Genomic DNA, 19506 nt, shown 5'->3' with positions numbered 1-19506 from the left:
TCCTTTAATTGTTCTTATTTACATATATAGCCTTAAACATGATAGGCTAGAGACCCTTGGTCAAAATATCAGCACTGGACAACTGTTGTTCGTGTTGCTGATGCAGAGAAAATTATGTATAGCAGTTTCTGATGTTAAAGAAGCTTTTATAGCCATGGAAATAGAACTTCTTTGGGTCAGTTGGAGTTGATAATATACAGTATGGCCTGAGTTTGAAACTTTAACTGCAGTAACAAGAAGAAAAAAAAAGATAGTAAGTTACTACTGAAAACGTGTCTAGCTCTGTCCTGTTTTTGATACTGGCCAGTAATAGATCAACTATGTAGGAGTAGGAAAAGAGATAAAGGGTATAGAAATAGGACAGTGTGGATTAATTATACAAGTATCTATTTTTTAAATTATTTTTTTTTATTTTCAATCTCTGGAAAGAGATTTGAAGTTTCTCTGGTCAGGTCATAGTGATGGTCTCGGGATCAAGCACATTTAAGTAAACTTATCCATATATTCTGTCCCTTATTGGATACTATTCTTAGTTGGTATTATTATTATTATTGTTATTATTTAATAGACTAAACGCATGTTGGTAGAGAAGATGGGCCATGAAGCAGTGGAGCTGGGACATGGAGAAGCCAACATAACAGGTCTGGAGGAGAATACATTGATTGCTAGCCTCTGTGATCTACTAGAAAGAATCTGGAGCCATGGTCTGCAGGTCAAGCAGGTTGGTAACTGGAAACTCAGGACTTTGTGCATCCAGTGCTCAAGCAAATATTGAATGCTGTCGTTAAAGCTGCCACTGAGTGGTGTCATTCCAACATAAGCAGAAGGTATCTTTGGGCTCAGGTCTCTGAGTCATATTCTTTTGAGGGTTTGAGGAGTTTTGGGGATTGTTTTAGGAGGGTTTAGTTTCTTTTTTCTCTTTTTTAATTTGAGAAGTACCTCTGGAAACGACAATGATGTTGTCAAATAGGTGTTTGATTTCTCTTTCAACCTTCAGAAGAGAAAAGTGGCGCCAGAGCACAAGAAACAAAGTGGGTGGTATGACTGCTAGATCAGTGAGATGGTGCTCTCCTTTTCCTAAGGCCTCATGGCCCAAAGGAGGATTGATTGTCACTACTGAACATTTTACTCACTGAAATGTCATCCCACTATTTTGTCATGTTCATTGGCCTCTTTTCTTTTGCCTGATTTATTTAAAGCTGTGTACTATGTATTCCATTTTCAGGGGAAGTCTGCTTTGTGGTCCCATTTACTTCAATACCAGGAGAGGGAAGAGAAGCAAGAGCATAGTGCAGAGTCCCCTGGTGAGTACTTGATGCAGAGAAAATGATCCCATGGAGGTTCATCACAGCAAATGAATGTGGGCCTGGGAAGAACCACATGAAACCTATGCAGGATTTTTGGTGTATTTCCTTGCTAATATCACATTTACATTTTGAGACCTTTCATAAACATCGTGAAGGTGCCTTGATGTCTGGACAAAAAAGATTGGCGTCATTGGAGGCAAAGTAACATACTTATTATCCCTATCTGGAAAATCATTTGATGTCTGTTCACTGCCTTTGTTCCCTTTTAATCAGCGCTGAGTGAGGTGTGAGAAGCAGTGTTTCCACAAGAGAGGATTTCTGAAGGAGCTGTGGCTAAGACAGATGACATTTTTCTTTCAGTGAGCATCATCTGTCTCTCAGATCCCAATGTGAATAACTCTGTGTTCAGTAATTTTTTATATGTATGGATGGTACAGTTCAGAAGTTCATGTAATTAATCTCTATCTGTCAGTCTAGGTGCTCAGTTTATCATTAAATTACTTCTGTGTTGTGGGAGAGCTTGGTTTTGTGAAGACCTTGAGATCTCCTTGCCCAGTGTCTGCTGCTGAGTACTGTAGTAAAAGTCTCTGAACTCTAGTGGCTCATCTTCCAAGATCTCTTGAATCCTCCAAAGCCTGCAGATGGCAACTTCTACAATCAGTCCTCAAAGACACACCTCTGGACAAACTAATCTTGCTCATGAAAAGACTTTAAAATAAGCGTCAATGAGTAACGCACTAAGCAATGTGGCTGGCAGGCACAAATTCCTGAGAGCAAAATGTGTCACCACATTGCTTAATGTTATCGTGTCCTTCTCGGTTGTGAGCTTTCCATAGTTCATTCCAAGACTCACTGCCATACATGTTAATGTATTTCACTTACAAAAAATAGAAGTGAAACTTCCAAGTTCAATGCTGGATTAAGGAGGGAATAAGTAACATATTAAGTAGTTTTCATGTTGCCTACTTCTACATTTCTGGGAGGGAGTTAATGATAATGCACAGAAACGTTGCAGTTACTAGCCACTTAAGACTGCTGTCAGCTGTATGTAAAGCAAATGTATTGCAGACCGTTATTGTAATTTAGTATTAACTTCAGATATTTTTCTCCACTGTAGTTGCTGTTGGAACAGAAAGACGAAAGTCTGACACAGGAATTACTCTGCCTACTTTGAGAGTTTCCCTGATACAAGACATGAGGTACACAACTTGTTTCCTAAAGCAATAATTGTGGGTTCAACTGTGTAGCATAAAAATCCTCACTGGCTTTGGGTCTACAAAAGCTATGGAGAATTAAACCTTCGCCTCAGCCTGCATTTAAATCTGTGAAATGTTGCCTTTTTATTTTGCAAAACTTTTCTGCATGCTCACTCGATGTATTTTAGCTAAAAGACAATGAAAACCACACAAGTTTTACTGAGGTTTTTGTTTTCTGTGGGGGTTTCTGCTAGCAATAAAGCCAGCTTCTACAAATAACATCAGATATGTTGAATTCCTTGGTACTTCATTTCTTTGGTTTAGATTACTGACCAAAAAATTATAGTTGACAGACAAAGCAAAGGGGCATAAGAAGTTGCTTGCAGTGCCTGAGCAATATTCTTTCTTTTCAACTAGTATTTTATGGCAAATAGTAATAAATGTACACATATAGAAATATAATCTAATGTAGCACTTGGGTGAGTTTAAAGCTGGGATGTGAAGGGCAGGTGCTCTGTCAGAGACTACAGGCTGGCTCTGGAGAGCTTTTTAAACAATGCTGGTTGGGAGCCAGAAGGATTAAAGAGTAGGAAGAGGTGGAGGCTGATCAGACAGCACCTGGAAGAGATTCTTCTCTTTGATCAAGCCACTGTTGGATCAGACCGCCATTTTGACACTTCTTGTGCCATGGCAAAGAGTTGCAGTGGGGCGAAAGTACCATGAAAAGAGGGGAGAAATAATGTGATAATGGTGATCTGTAAAGAGCTGCTAGCAATTGCTTACAGTTTCATGTGAGGCAACATAAGTATTGTTTCTTGTAATACTATGTCATTCCTCCATGTAAAAATATGGCAAAAAATATTACAGCAAAAATAAGAGTCCATAGAATCATAGAATCTTTCAGTTAGAAAAGACTTTTAAGATCATCAAGTTCAACCTCTAACCTCACATTGCCAAGCTCACCACTAAACCATGTCCCTCAGCACCTCATCTGTGCATCTTTTAAATATCTCCAGGGATGGTGACTCCACCACCTTCCTGGGCAGCCTCTCCCAGTGCTCAACAACCCTCTCACTGAAAAAGTTCTTCCTAATCTCCAATCTAAACCTCCTTGGTACAACTTGAGGCCACTTTCTCTTGTCCTGTCATTCATTACTGGGGAGAAGGGACTGACCCCCACTCCTTTCAGGTAGTTGTAGAGTTGTTCATTACATTTATTAATTCCTTTATTAATTGTATTTGGTTCATGAAACCATGATTACAGTGATGTGATTTTTGCTACGTGTGTTATTACAGATACCTTTTTTTCTGATGTGAGATCACACAGATTAGTCAGACTTTTCTGAAATACAATGACTGTACTTCCCACTTTTTTGTTTGATGCTCTGTGGTTTGATCCTTATACTCTGATTTTGAAGAATATGACATGCTCCATAAGGCTAAAACAACATGCAAAAGAGGGAGGGAGAATTTACAGTGTAATTAGGAATATAATGCCAAGAGGTCATTTTGAACATGTGTCTGTCATTTTAGTGTTCCTCTCATGGGACATGGCAGCTATTTATTTAATTCAGTCCTGTGAGGCTGACAGACACATAGAGGGTCACTCTGAGGAAAGGATGAGGGAGGATCTGGAGCGGAAACTCATGTGCTGGGAAGGGATTGCTGACAGAGGAGGCTGTGTGTGCTCGCTGCTGCGTGCAGGGGGTTTGTCTTCTGCATGCTTCTACTTGAGTAATGAAAGGCCAGCATGGATCTGAGCTCTCTTGCTTGAATCACAAGAGCATTTCTGCTGCTTTTCAGAGGAAAAGTACAGAAGCAGAATATTAGCTTTTATGGTGTCTTGAGTATTCATGGCTGTCCACAAACATGTCTGGTCATAGAAAACGCTGGGCAGATGGTGAGTTGAATTTGTCATCCATAATCTCATGGCATACTTTCTCCTGCTTGGAAGGAATGCTGCTTAATATTTGTTTGCACACACAGATTTATGCTGAAGTTAGAAGGGTGGGTAATTGTTAAATTGCCAGGGTTGCGGTGCTGACTGAACTAATGGCTAGAGGATTAAACATTGCCTTAAGCACAGCTTGTTTTTGATGGCTCATGCAAGGTTATGTAAACAACTTAAAAAACAGGGCTGAATCATAGTCACACTCCAAATGATGAGACTGTGCCACAGGTAACATGATGTGTCCTCTGCCTCCCTCACAAAGACAGGCGTCTTAGATGTGGTAAGGAAGATGCTCAAGATGTTTATTTTGGTTCTCTGCACAGAGAGTCTCTGCACAAGTGTGTCAGAGTACATTCCCTTCAGCCTTTGCCTTGGGAGAGGATCTGCAGTATCTCTTCCAGGTCCCTGGCAAACTCCTGCTGCGGCCTGCCTCCAGCATGGCCTCAACCCCTGGGCACATCACTGCACGTCCAGCTGGACCAGTCAGCACCAAGGCAACTCCCCGAAACCTTTAGTCTAGCTGGGTTCAAGTTTCGGGTCCTTCCCCTTGGGCAAGCTCTTCTTTGCTACCAGTGCTTGTTTCCATGCCTATGTGGCGCCTCCACTCTCATGGGGAGCATGTCATAGAGGACACAAGTCCCAGGGCACTGAGCCCATCGTGTGGATGCTTAACTTGCTGTAATCAAAAGAAGCCAGGTTAGCAAAGACCTGCTGCCTACATGGGGCAAGCTGGTATGGCTCGTTTCTGAGCGTGCTGGGATGGGGAGCATGCACACCATCCCAGGGGCATGGCAATACTGAGCAGCTGTGACCTCTTCAGTCAGCACAGCTATTTGCAGAGGGTATGTCTCTCCATACCCAAGGCTGACATTTGACAGGGTAAACAGCTTCTTCTTTATTTATTACTTAATGGGATTAAAAGCAAGTTCTCAACCTCGGGAGTTGCATTGAAAGTGCTGTTTAGTGCTCTGATGAGAAGAGTTTGCTGTGCAGTGGTGAGCATACAGTGCTTACACTTAGGTCACCGGTAAAAATAGAGCTGTTCTCACTCTCACGACTGAGAGCAAAATAAATTTGAGTTCCCAAATGCTCTGTTCTGTTACATTCCACTTTTGCTGACACCATGACTGATTACTGAATCTTTTTAATGTGTCTGGCAAACTGAGTGGTTGCAGATCCTTATTCTTCCCAAATGCACAATTAATGCCAGTCTGGTCTGAACCAGAAACAGGTAATGAAGAGATATAGAGCATGCATGGGATAAGGTTGGGTCCATCTGTAGCTCAAATCTTCTCACAGTAAAATAGTATATTCTACTCAGTGTTTCAGGGTAGATGTAATTCAAGCCAAGTACTGGGGAGAAGGGGAGGGAGGTGATAGTCTGTGCTTTGATCTTCCCATCTCAAAAGACTTGAAATGTCTGAGAAGAGTGTCTCAACAAGAAGTAGTTGAGTGTCATGCGCATCCTGTTTCTCAAGGACTCGGGATCATGTGCCCAGCTGTCTCAGCTGGAAGATCTAAATCTGGCTGCCATGCTCTGAGCCAGGAAGGCCTTTTCAGCACTAGGAGCAAGGCCCTGGACAGTTATCAGCTGGTGGCCACTGCTGCTGACAGAGGGAAGTTGCTGAGCCTGCTTATAAAGGGTAAAGACTTTGAACATGAGTGCAGCACGCCCTCCTGCATCTGTCTTACAGCTCACTGAGAGTTAGTACTTCTCATGTGGTCCATGAGAGAACTTATCCATGTGTCACATTAGGAAGCAGGAAAGGCATTTTAGGTAGCCTAGGTTTTGCCAGTGGCAAGCTACCATTACTCCTATTGATTATTTCTTGCTGATAGTGCTTCAGAAAGGTATATACAGCACAGAGACTTGTGATACAGACATCTCATCTGGGATTGCCAAGGTAGACCTGTATTTTGAGGATGTGGATAGGTCGACCTGGCAGACAGTGGTGCTGCTGAGCTATGTCTGGTGTCCATTTTATTTGTGCAGAGTGGAGACATATTCTGGACAGGCAAATTTGCCCCTAAGGTCCTAGTCTTGTTATGTTAGAAGCTCTGTAAACAAGTGAATATTTTTCTCAATGCAGGGTCTAAATATAACGCAAAGCACACGCTTGGGTATAACAGATGGGGGAAAGCATGAGACAGTGAGACTGTACTAGTCAATGTAAAAAAGCACCAGTCACAGCATGACTTTGTTGGGTTTTCTTTGGAGTAAATATTGCCACATTCCCTAACACTCAGCAACACACGGAAGGCCTTCAAAGAAGATGCAGGAATTGGAAAGTAAATCACTTCCGAAATCAGTTCAGACTTGGCTGATGGTACTTGGAGTCACCCACGGAAGTTTGGAGGGATGAATTGCCTGTGCACTCAACAAACAAACTGCATGAAAATTAAAAAATTGCAGCCTTTTCTTTCCCCTGATGGAAACTGTTACTTCTTTTTCTTGCTGTTTATATTTAACCAAGTGGGGGGATTTTGGAAGCAGCTTCACCCTGCTATGGCAGTTCTCTTCCTCTTCTAAAACTCCCTGTGCTCTAAAACTAGAGTTTCTGGCATTCTTCAAAATGGAACATGTGACATTTAATTAAAAAAAAAGAAAGAAAAAGAAAGAAAATAAAACCATAGAGGGAAAGTCCCTATGAAACAGTTCTGCTTTCCTATAGACCAAGCATGTGGAGGACTGTTCAGATTATCAGTTACACAAGAAGGCTAATGGCATCCTGGGATGCATTAAGAAGTGTCGTCAGCACATTGAGAGACATTCTCCTCCCCTTCTACTCTTCCCTGGTAAGGCCACATCTGGAGTACAGTGTCCAGCTCCTGTGACAGAGAACTTCTGGAGAGAAGCCAGCAGAAGGCTGCCAAGATGATGAGGTGTCATGGGTCTGTGCTTTTTCCTTTGTAACAGAAGGAGGGAGCTGCAGTGATGGTCCCAGTAAGCATTTCTCAAAACATCCCCTGGCTCTGAGGTGGACCCACCTCCGGCCCAGCCAGGCCAATCTGGCACCTCTGCCATCATTATTTAAGAAGGGAAATCTGAGCTGGAAGAGAAGGTGGAGGACTGGTACAAGATGTAGGCAACCATGCAGATGCCACAGTCAGAGAAGGAGGGAAGAAGGAGGAGCGCTGGACCAGACACCAGCCTGTGACAAGAATGCAGACTGTGCCCCTGCAACCCATGGAGGGCAATGGCAGGACTGAGAGCCACCAGCAGCTTTGGCTGAGTGCGCCCAGACGGGTGAGAGACTGTGTGAGGAGGCAGCCGTGGTGCAGGCCATGCTGGAGAGCCTGTGGGCCGCAGAGCAGCCCCACACAGAAGGCAGAGAGGAGCTGCAGCCCTCAGGATGAACACTCATCGGAGTGGCCTGTGCAGGGCTGCCCAGCCTGTGAGGGACCCTGCGCTGGAGCAGGGAGGACCAACAAGAGTCTGTCTGTGCTGAGGCAAGACAAACGGCAGGAGCCATTGGGAAAAGACTGACTGAAACCCCTATCCCCTGCCCCCCTGAGCCGTTGGAGGGGAGAAGATTAAGACATTGGGATCAGGGCTTTGAGTCCAGGCAGAGGGGAAGCATGGGATGAAATTGGTCTTAAGAGCTGGTTGTGCTCCTCATCACTGCATCACTCTGTTGTTTTATGTTTGTTATATTTTGGGGTTTTATGGTTTTGGTTGGTGGTGGATTAAATTAATATCTGTTTTCTTCTCCAAGTTGAGTGGTCTTGTCTGTTTTTCCTGGGACCATAAGTGGAAATTGAGCCCTCCCTGTCCTTAGAGCATTCCAAAGGCCCTTGGTACTTCTGGCTGATCATGGTCTCTTGTTCCTGGATTGGCCCAAACCACAACATGAGGGAACTGGAATAGGTTGGAGCATCTTTCTTATAAGGAGAAGCTGCAGAATCTGGGACTGTTCAGTTTGGGGAAGAGGAGATTGAGGGAGGAACTTAATATTTACAAGTATTTGAAAGGTGTATGTCAAGAGGATGGGGCAACACTTCTGTCTGTAGGGTCCAGTGATAGGACTAGGGATAATGGACATAAACTGGTACACAAAAAGTTCCACTTGAACTTAAGGAAAAACTTCTTTCTTGTGAGAGTGAGGGAGCCCTGGCACAGGCTGCCCAGGGAGGTTGTGGAATCTCCTTCTCTGGAGGTTTTCATCTGGACTTACTCCTTTGTAATCTGACCTAGGTGGACCTGCCTTGGCAGAGACGTTGGACTAGATGATCTTTAGAGATCCCTTCCAACCCCTACCATTCAGTGATATATTCTGTGCATATCTCTCTTAGGAGGAAAGGCTGAGAGACCTCAGGCTGTTTAGCCTGGAGAAGACTAAGGAGGGACCTTATCAATGCTTAAAAATACTTAAAGGACAGGTGCTGAGAGGATGGAATGAGTCATTTTTCTGTAGTGCTCAGTGACAGTACGAGGAGTAACAGACACAAGCTGGAACATAGCAAGTTCCACTTGAACGTGAGGAGAAATTTCTTTACTGTGAAGGTTCTTTACTCCCAGGCTGCCCAAGGAGGTTGTGGATTCTCCATCTCTGGAGCTTTTCAAAACCTGGTAGATACATTCCTGTGTGACCCGATCAAGGTGGACCTGCAAGGGATTTGGACTAGGTGATCTCTAGAGGTCCCTTCCAACCCCTACTATTCTGGGATTCTATGTGATTCAATGAGAAAAAGAAGACTCGAGAATGTGATTCTGCTTGTGATTACATTTCTGGTTTTGCCCCAATGAGCCTCTTTTTCTTAGATTTCTCCTTGCTGCTGGCATCAAAGAGTTTGTTAGAGCCTTCAGAGTAGGTCATGGTTTAGAGAAGCTTTGAAGATGTGTATTTGTCCCCTGCTTTCCCAGAGATACCCATTCATGTCACCAGCTTGAGTGACTGTGATACAACTGGCTTTCACAAGGTGGCTACTTTTTCTAAGTCCGTGAGGACATCTGCCTTAGGCAATGCAGGGATGAAAAGTTCTACCCCCTGCTCACCTTGGCCGGGACAATGGGCAGCTAACACAATTGTAGTGTGTCTGGGTTGCAACCTGCCATGCCAGGCCAGTCCAGGGCTGCCAGAGGTCTAAGTGCCACAGAGCAAAGCTATGTGGGGTCCTTCTGGAGGTCTCTTTATTTAGAAATGATGTCAGGAGATGTTTTCCAATTCAGCTGCTCCATCACAATGGGTTTGTGCATTTAAGTGTGTAAGATGTTTGATTTGTGTAAGATGTTTATGATTTTTTTTTTCTCCCACCCATTTCAGGCATGTTCAGAACATGAGTGAGATAAAGACTGATGTGGGGCGAGCCCGAGCCTGGATAAGGCTCTCTCTGGAGAAGAAGCTTTTATCTCAGCACCTGAAGCAGCTGCTCTCTAACCAGGCACTTGCCAAGTAAGATGCCTCTTTTTCTCAAAGCACTCCTTTCACGTCCTCCTCAGTGGAAATGCTTAAAGTACTGTGCAGGCTGGGGACACAGCCAGGCACCATGTTTGTGTTTTCCAGATAGAAGTGATTGAAGGGCAGAAGATAGCTGGGAGAGGAGAAGTCTGCCCATCTGCATGGAAAATGAATCACAGATTTCAGGAAGGAGGCATTAGGTTTTGGTCAGATCAATGCATTGACCCAAGCCCTGCAATCACTGTATCTTGTGCAAATGAGGCAGCAGGGGTAAAAATGCCCCTTTTCTCACAGCAGCCCTATGTTATGTTGGCTTGAGCCAAACACAGCACCCCCTCCTGACTGCTGATGAGCTGGGTTACAGGCCAGCCCTCCCAACCATTTAGCAGCTCTCCCAGCTTTGCCTCCTTCTGCATTTAAGGATCTGCCTGCGTAGATCTTCCCTGACTTCATTTTCTCAAAGCAAAGCATTTAGGAGAAAAACCCCAAACCTTACAAAGATAAAACCTTCTTGCTAATGCAGTTCAGTTCTGGCTCTGTGATGAGTTACACACATAATTTATGGCAGAAGCTACCAAATACTCAAATCTGATAACGGGAAGAAAGGGGAGTAGCTGGAGACAGTCATCTCATGGGTGATCAGCTAAAGGCATAGTGGCAGATCCGTCTTTTCCTATAGTTTCATCTACCTATATCTACCTTGGCAGCTTTTTGAGAGTCTGTTGCCTTCAGACTACAGACAGTTTCACAAGCTCTGTGCTTTCTCAGAGCAAGGCCAGGTTAACTCCTGGTGTGCCTTTGAGCTGTTATGGGTAAATGATGGTGTACACCCAGTTCACTGAACTGAAAGAGTGGTGGGAGGAGCCCTGCCTTTCCTGATTAGTGCCTTTTGCTTAGTTTTCTCTGTCACAGTACAGAGCAGAAGGAAGATTAGGTTATTAGATAAGGCTATCCCACAGTGGGAAGACAGGGAGAAGAAACGAGGTTGCTGCATGTTGATTCAGGTCTGCTGTTGTGAGTAGTGTTAGTTTATATCTGTGGCTTTGTAGCAAAACTATAGCTGATCCTATCATGAGATGAACTCTTGTAGCTTTGCTACAGCAGTGTGGAGCCGAGAGGGATCTGTAAAACACCCATAGCACAGGAGGTAGATGCACCCGTGGGTTTCTAGCAGCCTGTGTTAGCTGAGGAATCTCACTTTTCATACCTCCCATTAAGATCAACTCTTCCTTCGGTGTTTTGAGATTCAAACATCTTTTAAGATACGTGGTGCTTTCTCGACAACAACAAAAAAGCAATGTATTTGCTTCTACCAGGAAACTTTACAAGCGTTACGCTTTCCTGCGCTGTGAAGAAGAACGGGAACAGTTTCTGTATCACCTGCTCTCGCTCAACGCTGTGGATTACTTCTGCTTCACAAGCGTCTTCACCACAATCAGTGAGTTGCAGAATCAGTTTTTTTCCTCCTGAATAAAAATTAGTGAATCAGTTTGTTTCCTCCTGAATAAAAACTAGTTGCTGTCATGATTTCTAAGAGATGATGTTGCTGGTGCTGGTGCCTGAGTAGCTGAGCCATTATCTGGAAACCTTGGTTCTTGCTGCTGGGCTCATGGGTGCTGAGTGTTGCTCTGGGAAACCAGCTGGAGAGCCAAGGTTGTGTGGGAGTGCTCTGGATAAGAGCATTGCACAAAGGAGAGTCATCAGCAGAAAGAGCCACTGGAGCACTTGATTTTTCCTTACCAAATTGCGTAGTTTCTTTTATCTTCCCCCCTAGACAAGTCCTCTACATCCTAATGCTTCTTTCTGACTGTTACTAAGTGTACACCCTAACAGCCTACTCTCTACAGACTGAGAAGGAGCTGGAAGTCTTGGAGGGTGAAATACACGGCACTTTGTACTCTGCTGTATATTTTAAATCTTTTTGTCTCTCTTTACTCGCTAAAAAGATTTCCTCTCCCATCCTGTCTTGTAAGAACAGCAAAGATTGTATTGAAATCTGAAAGAAAATCTTTGTCTCTCCAGCACTGGGCCAGGTGGAGAGGGCAGAAGCACATGAGTTGATCTAATTGTTTGGATTCACCTTGGAAGTCTTCATTTCCCTGCCAGTTCAGAGAGAAGTGAAGCACGTTTTACGTGGCTGTCAAAACAGGCACTCGTTCTATTTTTTTCTCCTCCTAAAGCAATAAATCCCCTCAGACCTAGCACAGTGCAAAGAGCTTTATTCATCCTTGATTACCTGATTTCTGTGAGGCATCCAGCTTGACAGCTTTCAGTAGGACAGCTTGACAGCTTTTCAGTAGGACAAGCGCTTGGAATGTGAAAGTGGGTTTTTTTGAGATCAATAATATCGCTGTATGACACACACACACAAAAAAGTAAAAAGGCAGGCCAGTCAAAAAGGTGGCTTGTGAAACAGAAGGAGAGAGAGTCTTCCTCTGGAAGACTGGGGTTGTTTGGCCTGGAGAAGAGGAGGCTGAGGGGAGAAATTATTCTCTCTACGACTATCTGACAGGAGGTTGCGCCGAGGTGGGAGTCGATCTCATCTCCCACGTAACAAGGAGAAAGAGTATCTGAGTGACAGCGGGTGAGAGGAGTATCTGACAGGTGTGGGTGGCAGTCCTTGTCGTAAGCGCTATGAAGGGTGCAGATGTAAAAGCGAAATAGCGATAATAAATAATGCCAGATGTATCCCCTCCGCGGGCAGCCCCCGGGGCCGCCGTTGGCCTGTGCCGGCTCCAGCCGCGGGGCTGCAGCACCACCGTGCGGGGCTCCGGCGCCACCGTGCGGCACCGCCGCGCCCGGCCAGGCCCGGCCCGGCTGCCTGCGCCTGTGGGCGGGCGGCGGGGAGAAGCTGTGGGCGGGAATTGATAGCGCTGGAAGGAAGATGTCCGACAGCTGGGTCGCGGCGCCGCTGCTTCTGGTTTATGGAGGCGCTGGAGCGTATCCAGAGACAGGCAGCGAAGCTGGTGAAGTGTCTAGGGAGCAAGCCTTACGAGAAGCGGCTGAGGGAACTGGGTTTGTTTGGCCTGGAGAAGAGGAAGCTGAGGGGAGACATGATTCTTTCTACAGCTACCTGGAAGGTTGTTATGTCGAGATGGGAGTCGATTTCATCTCCCAAGTAACAAGCGATAGAACAAGATGAAACGGCCTCAGGCTGTGCCAGGGAAGGTTTAGGTTGGAGATTAGGAAAAATTTCTTCACGGAAGGGGTTGTCAAGCATTGGGACAGGCTGCCCAGGGAAGTGGTTGAGTCACCATCCCTGAAGGTATGCAAACGATGTTTAGGTAAGGTTCTTAAGGACACAGTTTAGTGGTGGACATGTAAGTGCTGGGTTAACAGTTGGACGTGAAGATCTTAAAGGTCTTTTCCAACCTAACTGATTCTATAGCTGTCTGGAAGAAAAACTGCTGCTGTAACCCTCTGTCTGCTGTCACAGCAAGGCACTCTGCGGGTTTATCTAAGCCTTTATAGGGAGAACAGAGTAGGAGTTCTTATTAGGTTGCTGAGACATGGCACAAGAACTCGCCTTCAAGACAGAGGTGTGCTTTACTCCAGAAACTGCATTTACTGTAAAGTGAAGAAAAAAAAAAGTAAAGACTAACTTATTCCCTCCTCTTCTGTTCTTAGTGATCCCTTATAGGTCAGTGATAATTCCCATCAAAAAACTAAGCAATGCAATAACTACGTCAAACCCATGGATTTGTGTATCAGGAGAACTAGGAGACACAGGAGTAATGCAGATTCCTAAAAACCACCTAGAAATGACATTTGAGGTGAGTACATGCTCTTTCCACTTCTCAATTTGAAGCATGCTTCTATGTTTATTGTCTCAAGATCACAACATTTCAGATTCTGCAAAGGTTTTCAAGGTTCAAGTATGTACAGGAAAACAGTGCAGCATGCGCCTCCTCTGCTAGATAAAAGTTTCTTGTGAACACATACCACTTTTAACCACAGGCTTCACTGCTGGCCCTGTCCCGGCCAAGGGCTCCTCACTTAGTCTGTTTCTACATCTCATTCCCTTTCGTGCCTTGCCTCATTTTCCTTTTCAGGACTCATTCCCCTTTTTTTCCTCATTTCCCTTCCAAGTTTCTTTTCTCTTCTCTCAGTCTGTCTTCACCTTTACCACTACTGAGATCCCATTCTACCACTGGCCAGTCCCAAATTTCATCTCTTCCCACTTCGACTCCTTGCCCAGCGTTGCTGCTTTCCTTCCAACCCAGTCTTTGTTCCTTTCAGTCTAACCCACCCACCCCAGCCCTTCAGTTTCACAGCTTTAGGTGCACCCCACACACAGCAAAACAGCTGTGGTCCCTCTTGGGCTCTCTTCTTTCTGCTGCTGTGGTTTTCTCTTTGCATTCCCCTCTGCTTCCCCACCCATCAATTACAGGTTGGCTCAGTGCCACCCCAAAGCAGCTGGTATTGGGAATTGCAGGGGAAGCCCCATCAGGCTCCTGTAGCTACAGGCTGTACCATAGCCAATAAGGAGTGGTTTTGTAGGAAAATCTGGTACTACAGTTGCTTCCATTGAGTGTACGCAGACAGATCTTTGAAACAATAGTAAAAAACCCTTCTTGCTGAATATGGATAGATTTTTTGATAGATTTTTTTGTGACAGAATGGCTGCCTCTCATTCATATATTACTATTTTGTAGAAAAAGATCTAAAGACTTCTAACAAGCAAAATAACATGTTTAGACCTATTTAAGGGCCATACTTACACTGTTCTGGATTCTGGAATATTCCTTTGGCTGAAGCTTTCCTAAAATATCATCTTGGGTAGCCACCCGCTATGGAAAATGTCAGCCCAAGCTGCTTGTTTGGCAGTATTAGAAGCAATGAAAACCAAGGTCTTGCAAGGGAAGTGTTTAGGTGACGTTAACAGATGTTGCTGTCAGCCCCACCTACAGTTACATATTGCACTGGAATTCACAGTCCCTTGTTTTCCTTGTTCTGTGTTTGTGATGTTAAGAGTCTCCCCTTAGTGATTTTTGTCTTACCTAACAACAAGCAAATCAATCTTTGAAAAAAACAAAGGATCTAGGGACTGCATCGTAGTATGAAGTGAACTAACTGAAGGTCAGGATGCTCAAAATGCATTTTTGAAAAGCTGTTTTTACTGAGGAACTATTTCTTCTGCAAAAGCACCCCTTTTTTTATCACCTAAGCTCCAGAATTGGTAATTAACACTCCTCAGAAATATTAAAAGTGAGTGCTCCCAACAAAGAATGTAATCTCTTCACAGGCTTTTAATACTTTTATTTCAAGGGATTTCTTTTCACCTATGTTAAAATAATTACCCTGCTTTTCAAAACGTTCTGCCTATTTGGTTAAAAATACTTGCTGTATAAATCAAAGGAAACTGAATAAAAGCATATATTTGAGACCATATGTGTGTATGTGGTGGGAGTGTGTGTGTGAGAGAGATCTGTTGTTTTTTAAATTAAGTAAAAACTGTTACTCTTTTCAGTGCCAGAATTTAGGGAAGCTGACGACCGTTCAGATTGGTCATGACAACTCAGGGCTGCTAGCCAAGTGGCTGGTTGATTGTGTCATGGTCAGAAATGAAATAACAGGACACACATACAAGTAAGCAACAAGTTTCAATTATTCTTTTTGTCTGAAATTCCTACCTGTTAAATCCTAGAGAAAGCAAGAAGGCATTCATCTTCTCCTCAGCTGATGGAGCACTGTGGGCTAATTTGAGTACCTGATAGGTTCTCATATCAGAAGCCTTAGTTGAGGTCAAATAATTTGATAAATGTTAAATGAGGCTTGAATGTAGGATTTTCTTTGCCTCTCTCTGAGATAGGACAGGCAGTATGGATATTTTTTAAGAGATTCAGTTGTTAGTGTCTAATAATTAAATCTCTTGACTTAGTGTGGTGAAATTGGTCACAAATGAACTCTTTAAACCTCCAAGAACTGGAATAATAGTTTAGGGCAAATCTTATTTTTATTAAAAAACAAAATATTAAGACGTGTAGATGCTTTAACAAACATGCAGAAGCTCGACTTAAATAAAAGGTTTTGATGATTTCTATTGGGTACAGACACCTTATATCAAAATGATCTCCTAACTCATCAGTTTTACAAAATATCTGGCTAAGCAGACTTCATTTTTTTTTCTAAATATGGACTTGGAAAACTATAATTCAGAGAGGTGAGCTCCAGAGCTCAGGACTGGCCACAGTGTGTGGAAGAAAGAAGGAGGAAATGGGATACAAGGACTGGGGGTATGGCCATGTGTATGGATGTAGTTAGGACTATGGATGGGGTCAAAAAGTACAGCAATAAAATGCAAGGTGAGGTCTGAGTATGAGGAGATGTCATAGCCTCAGCTGAGTGGGGATTTGATCAATAATCATCACACGGTATTTTTAAAGGCTGAATATCTGTTGTGTTTACAAGTGAAAAAATAACCCATCAGAAACCAAGATGTGGCCCATGAAGTATGTGTGTAATGTTTTCTGTTGTCCAATGCTTTCACGCAAGCTTTGCAATAGTTCTGTTTTCCTAAGGATGGAGGTGAATGTAGTTTTCTGGTTTGGTGCTATCAGTTGTGGTGCAGGAGTCTCCAGAGTGTTCCCTGCCCATTAGCAGTCTTTATGGGTGCTAGCTGTCCCTCTAACTTTGGGATGAAACTAGATTACCTGTGTAGCTGACCTGTGCTTGTGCTGGCTGCATGACAGGTTTCCCTGCGGGCGCTGGCTGGGAAAGGGTGTTGACGATGGCAGTTTGGAGCGAATACTCATTGGAGAGTTGGTGTCCTCCATGTCTGATGAAGAGCTGGGAAAGCAGTGCCGTACCCCACCCCAGCAGAAATCTCCTACCACGGCTCGACGACTGAGCATCACTTCTCTCACAGGGAAGAACACCAGTAAGTCCCTTCCTATCTCTCCAGTGACCTAGGAGGGGACAGCAACTGCTGAGAAAATAAAGCTCATGTAATCAGGAGAGCTCCTGCTGAAGCAAGGCTTGGTGCAGAGAAACGACTGAGAGCTGATGAGTTTTTTCTGCCCTGGTTTGTGTGACTGCACTGTACATATTGCCTCTTGCAGTGTCTCCCTTTGACAGTTGAGAGATAACAGTCTCTTTCCTTGGAGCATGGAGATATGAAGGAGGAGGAGGCAGCAGAATTCAGTAGCTGATGCTGCTCAGCTTCCCAGCTCACTTTGCAGTCAGTGGGAGGATGCTCCTCTCTGAAGGCCAGTTCAGAGCCCAATGTGGATGCCATGAATTGCTTTCTGGAGGAGTACATCTCCAGAGAGACCCAAGGGGACATCAGCTTCACTTCCCTAAAGTTAGCTTTTATGAGTAACTTTGTTTGTCTACAATGTGTGTAGGGGACTGTAAGGGCCACATGAGTGAGGCATTCTCTGCTAAAGCATACAGGTGAGCACAGGATAGGTCTCGTTCATAAATCTGTCCAGCTCCTGTAAAATGAGAGGACATGAGTGCTGAAATATCAAGCAAGGCAAGATTAGCCTTCAAGAGTAATGCAGCATTTAAAAACCACTGCAGCTCTTCATGTGTGCAAGTCCATACTAGCTGGAGGAGTGGGCATCAGAGGTATTTAGAGAGCATTTCCTTAGGTCTGAGAACACTAAGGCCCAATAATTCATTTGTCTTGTGAGCTACATGAGGCTCTGTGTTAGGCCTGCCAGAGGCTGTGGAGCTCATTGTCTACTAAAATGATACTGAAGTACCCCATGCTTCCAAAGCAATAATTGTAGGACAAGCTAATAACAACCTGCATATACCTTAAAAACTAAAAAGGACTCATAGAAGAACTATGAGAGTGATTGAAGTCTTGAAAACATCAGCTTAAAATTAAGTTTTGAAAGTTCATCCTGGTTCAAACAGGGAGTAAGTGAGGGACTTAGTTTTCTGCAAGTACCTGCACAGGAAGCTGAGATAGTAGCAGATGGAGGCATAGCATGATTCAGTAGCAGAGGCAAACAGCTAAACAGAGTCTGAGCAGAAACACGGCACACATTTTAACACAGAAGATATCTTACTCTTGGAACCATGAATAAGGAATATTCTCTGCCTGTGACCCCTCACATTGGCACAATGACTAGACATGTGCCTAAGATAAATACTGGTTTGGTCTCAATAAAATGTTGTGGGTTCAGGTCAGGAATTAATGTGTGCAGGGTTTTCTGGCCTCAGTCATGTGGAGTCAAATGACTGGGCTCCAAGCTTTCAGCCTACGTCTCTTTGTGTGAGGGTTGCTGTGCTCAATGTGACGAGCAAGATGTGATTAACTCAAATAAAATATTTATCAGACTGAATCCTTGGGTTCTGCATGTTTAGGTAGGGCAATTTATTTGACTATTCCAGTGTTGCTCATCAGCTGCTTTGTAATTAATGCTCATGTTTAACTAAGACATGTGACAATCTGTTAAAGATACAGAATGATTCCTGCAGTCCAAGCTATGTCATCATAGAATAAGATGAATGTTTTAAAGGTGGTATCTTCAATTAGCGTGCTTTCCATCATTTCACAGAGCCTAATGCAGGACAGATCCAAGAGGGAATTGGAGAAGCTGTGAACAACATTGTGAAACACTTCCACAAGCCAGAGAAAGAGGTACTCACTGCTTTTCGTTACCTGCCCTATATCTACAATGCACATAAACATTTTTATAAACAGAAATGGAACTAAAATACCAATAGAAACTATTAAGCTTTAGATTTTAAGCTTCTGGACGTACAAGCAAGGCAAGTTGTACTTACAGGCTCCCTTTCCCACAGAGAGGAAGCCTTACCATTCTCTTGTGTGGAGAGAACGGTCTGGTCGCAGCGCTGGAGCAGGTCTTCCACCATGGATTCAAGTCAGCTCGCATTTTTCATAAGAATGTCTTCCTCTGGGATTTCATAGGTAAGCTGTTATGGGATAAGGAGGCAGAAGGGCAAAACGACTACTCACACATAGACCTCAGATTCTTGTCAGCTAGGGTGGCATTCGTTCCTACCTAGCACCTGCTCCAGGTTGCTTAAAGTCAATGAGAAATAAGATGGAAAATGAGAAATACCAAACTCTGTATAAGGGATGAGTGTGAATCTGTGTAGAAATTTAAGAGCGCTTCAAATTCTAGCCATTTATTCATAGGTGAATGTTCAAAGAGCTGCTTTTATACCCAGAAAGAGGATAGGCTGAAGGTTGGGGTAGAGCAGCAAACAATGGTAGAGGGAGAGTTGGGCAAGGGCAGGGAGTGAAAGGTTTTGATTTCTAGTCACTTGTGAGAAGTCTTCTAATTGCTGCACTGATCTTCTGGTGATGATTATCTGTAGGCCTATGTTGTGGTAATTTAAGACATACTAATTCCCTTAAAACATGTTGTCAAGTTGAGATACTGAGCCTGAGAGTAAGTGCTTACTCAGAAAAGGTGAAAAATCAAATCTGATGGTATCACTCAAAACTATCAGTAGGTACTCTGGCGCAGCTCCTTGGTGTTACCTAACTGTATTAGGCATCAACCAGTGTGCTGACCAATGCTAGGTAGGAAAGATGGAGATGATTACCTGCTTGTGGTCATAAGGGTGAGGAATCCATGTATATACTGTGCAATAGCTCTCAGCAGGTTGGTTTTTGAAGGGTTCCTTTGTGTGATTCTGTGTCCCATTGAAGTACTGCTGCTCTGATT

At 43.9% G+C, this 19506-nt stretch overlaps 1 protein-coding gene across 1 annotated transcript in view; it reads left to right on the top strand.

Annotated features, from left to right (window-relative positions):
* The window catches only part of DENND5B (DENN domain containing 5B), a 118360-nt gene that overhangs the window by 93104 nt on the left and 5750 nt on the right, over positions 1 to 19506 (top strand). The window contains exons 10-19 of the mRNA XM_062010335.1: positions 569 to 721; positions 1226 to 1304; positions 2425 to 2506; positions 9719 to 9847; positions 11170 to 11291; positions 13481 to 13626; positions 15324 to 15442; positions 16546 to 16733; positions 18367 to 18449; positions 18614 to 18740. Coding sequence (XP_061866319.1) covers positions 569 to 721; positions 1226 to 1304; positions 2425 to 2506; positions 9719 to 9847; positions 11170 to 11291; positions 13481 to 13626; positions 15324 to 15442; positions 16546 to 16733; positions 18367 to 18449; positions 18614 to 18740 — 1228 coding nt within the window. The remainder of the gene's footprint in view (positions 1 to 568; positions 722 to 1225; positions 1305 to 2424; positions 2507 to 9718; positions 9848 to 11169; positions 11292 to 13480; positions 13627 to 15323; positions 15443 to 16545; positions 16734 to 18366; positions 18450 to 18613; positions 18741 to 19506) is intronic.

This window comes from Colius striatus, chromosome 1 (genome assembly GCF_028858725.1).
Source record: "Colius striatus isolate bColStr4 chromosome 1, bColStr4.1.hap1, whole genome shotgun sequence".
Lineage (NCBI taxonomy): Eukaryota > Metazoa > Chordata > Aves > Coliiformes > Coliidae > Colius > Colius striatus.
The sequence above is the reverse complement of the archived record's forward strand: the minus strand, read 5'-3'. Positions and strand labels throughout refer to the sequence as shown.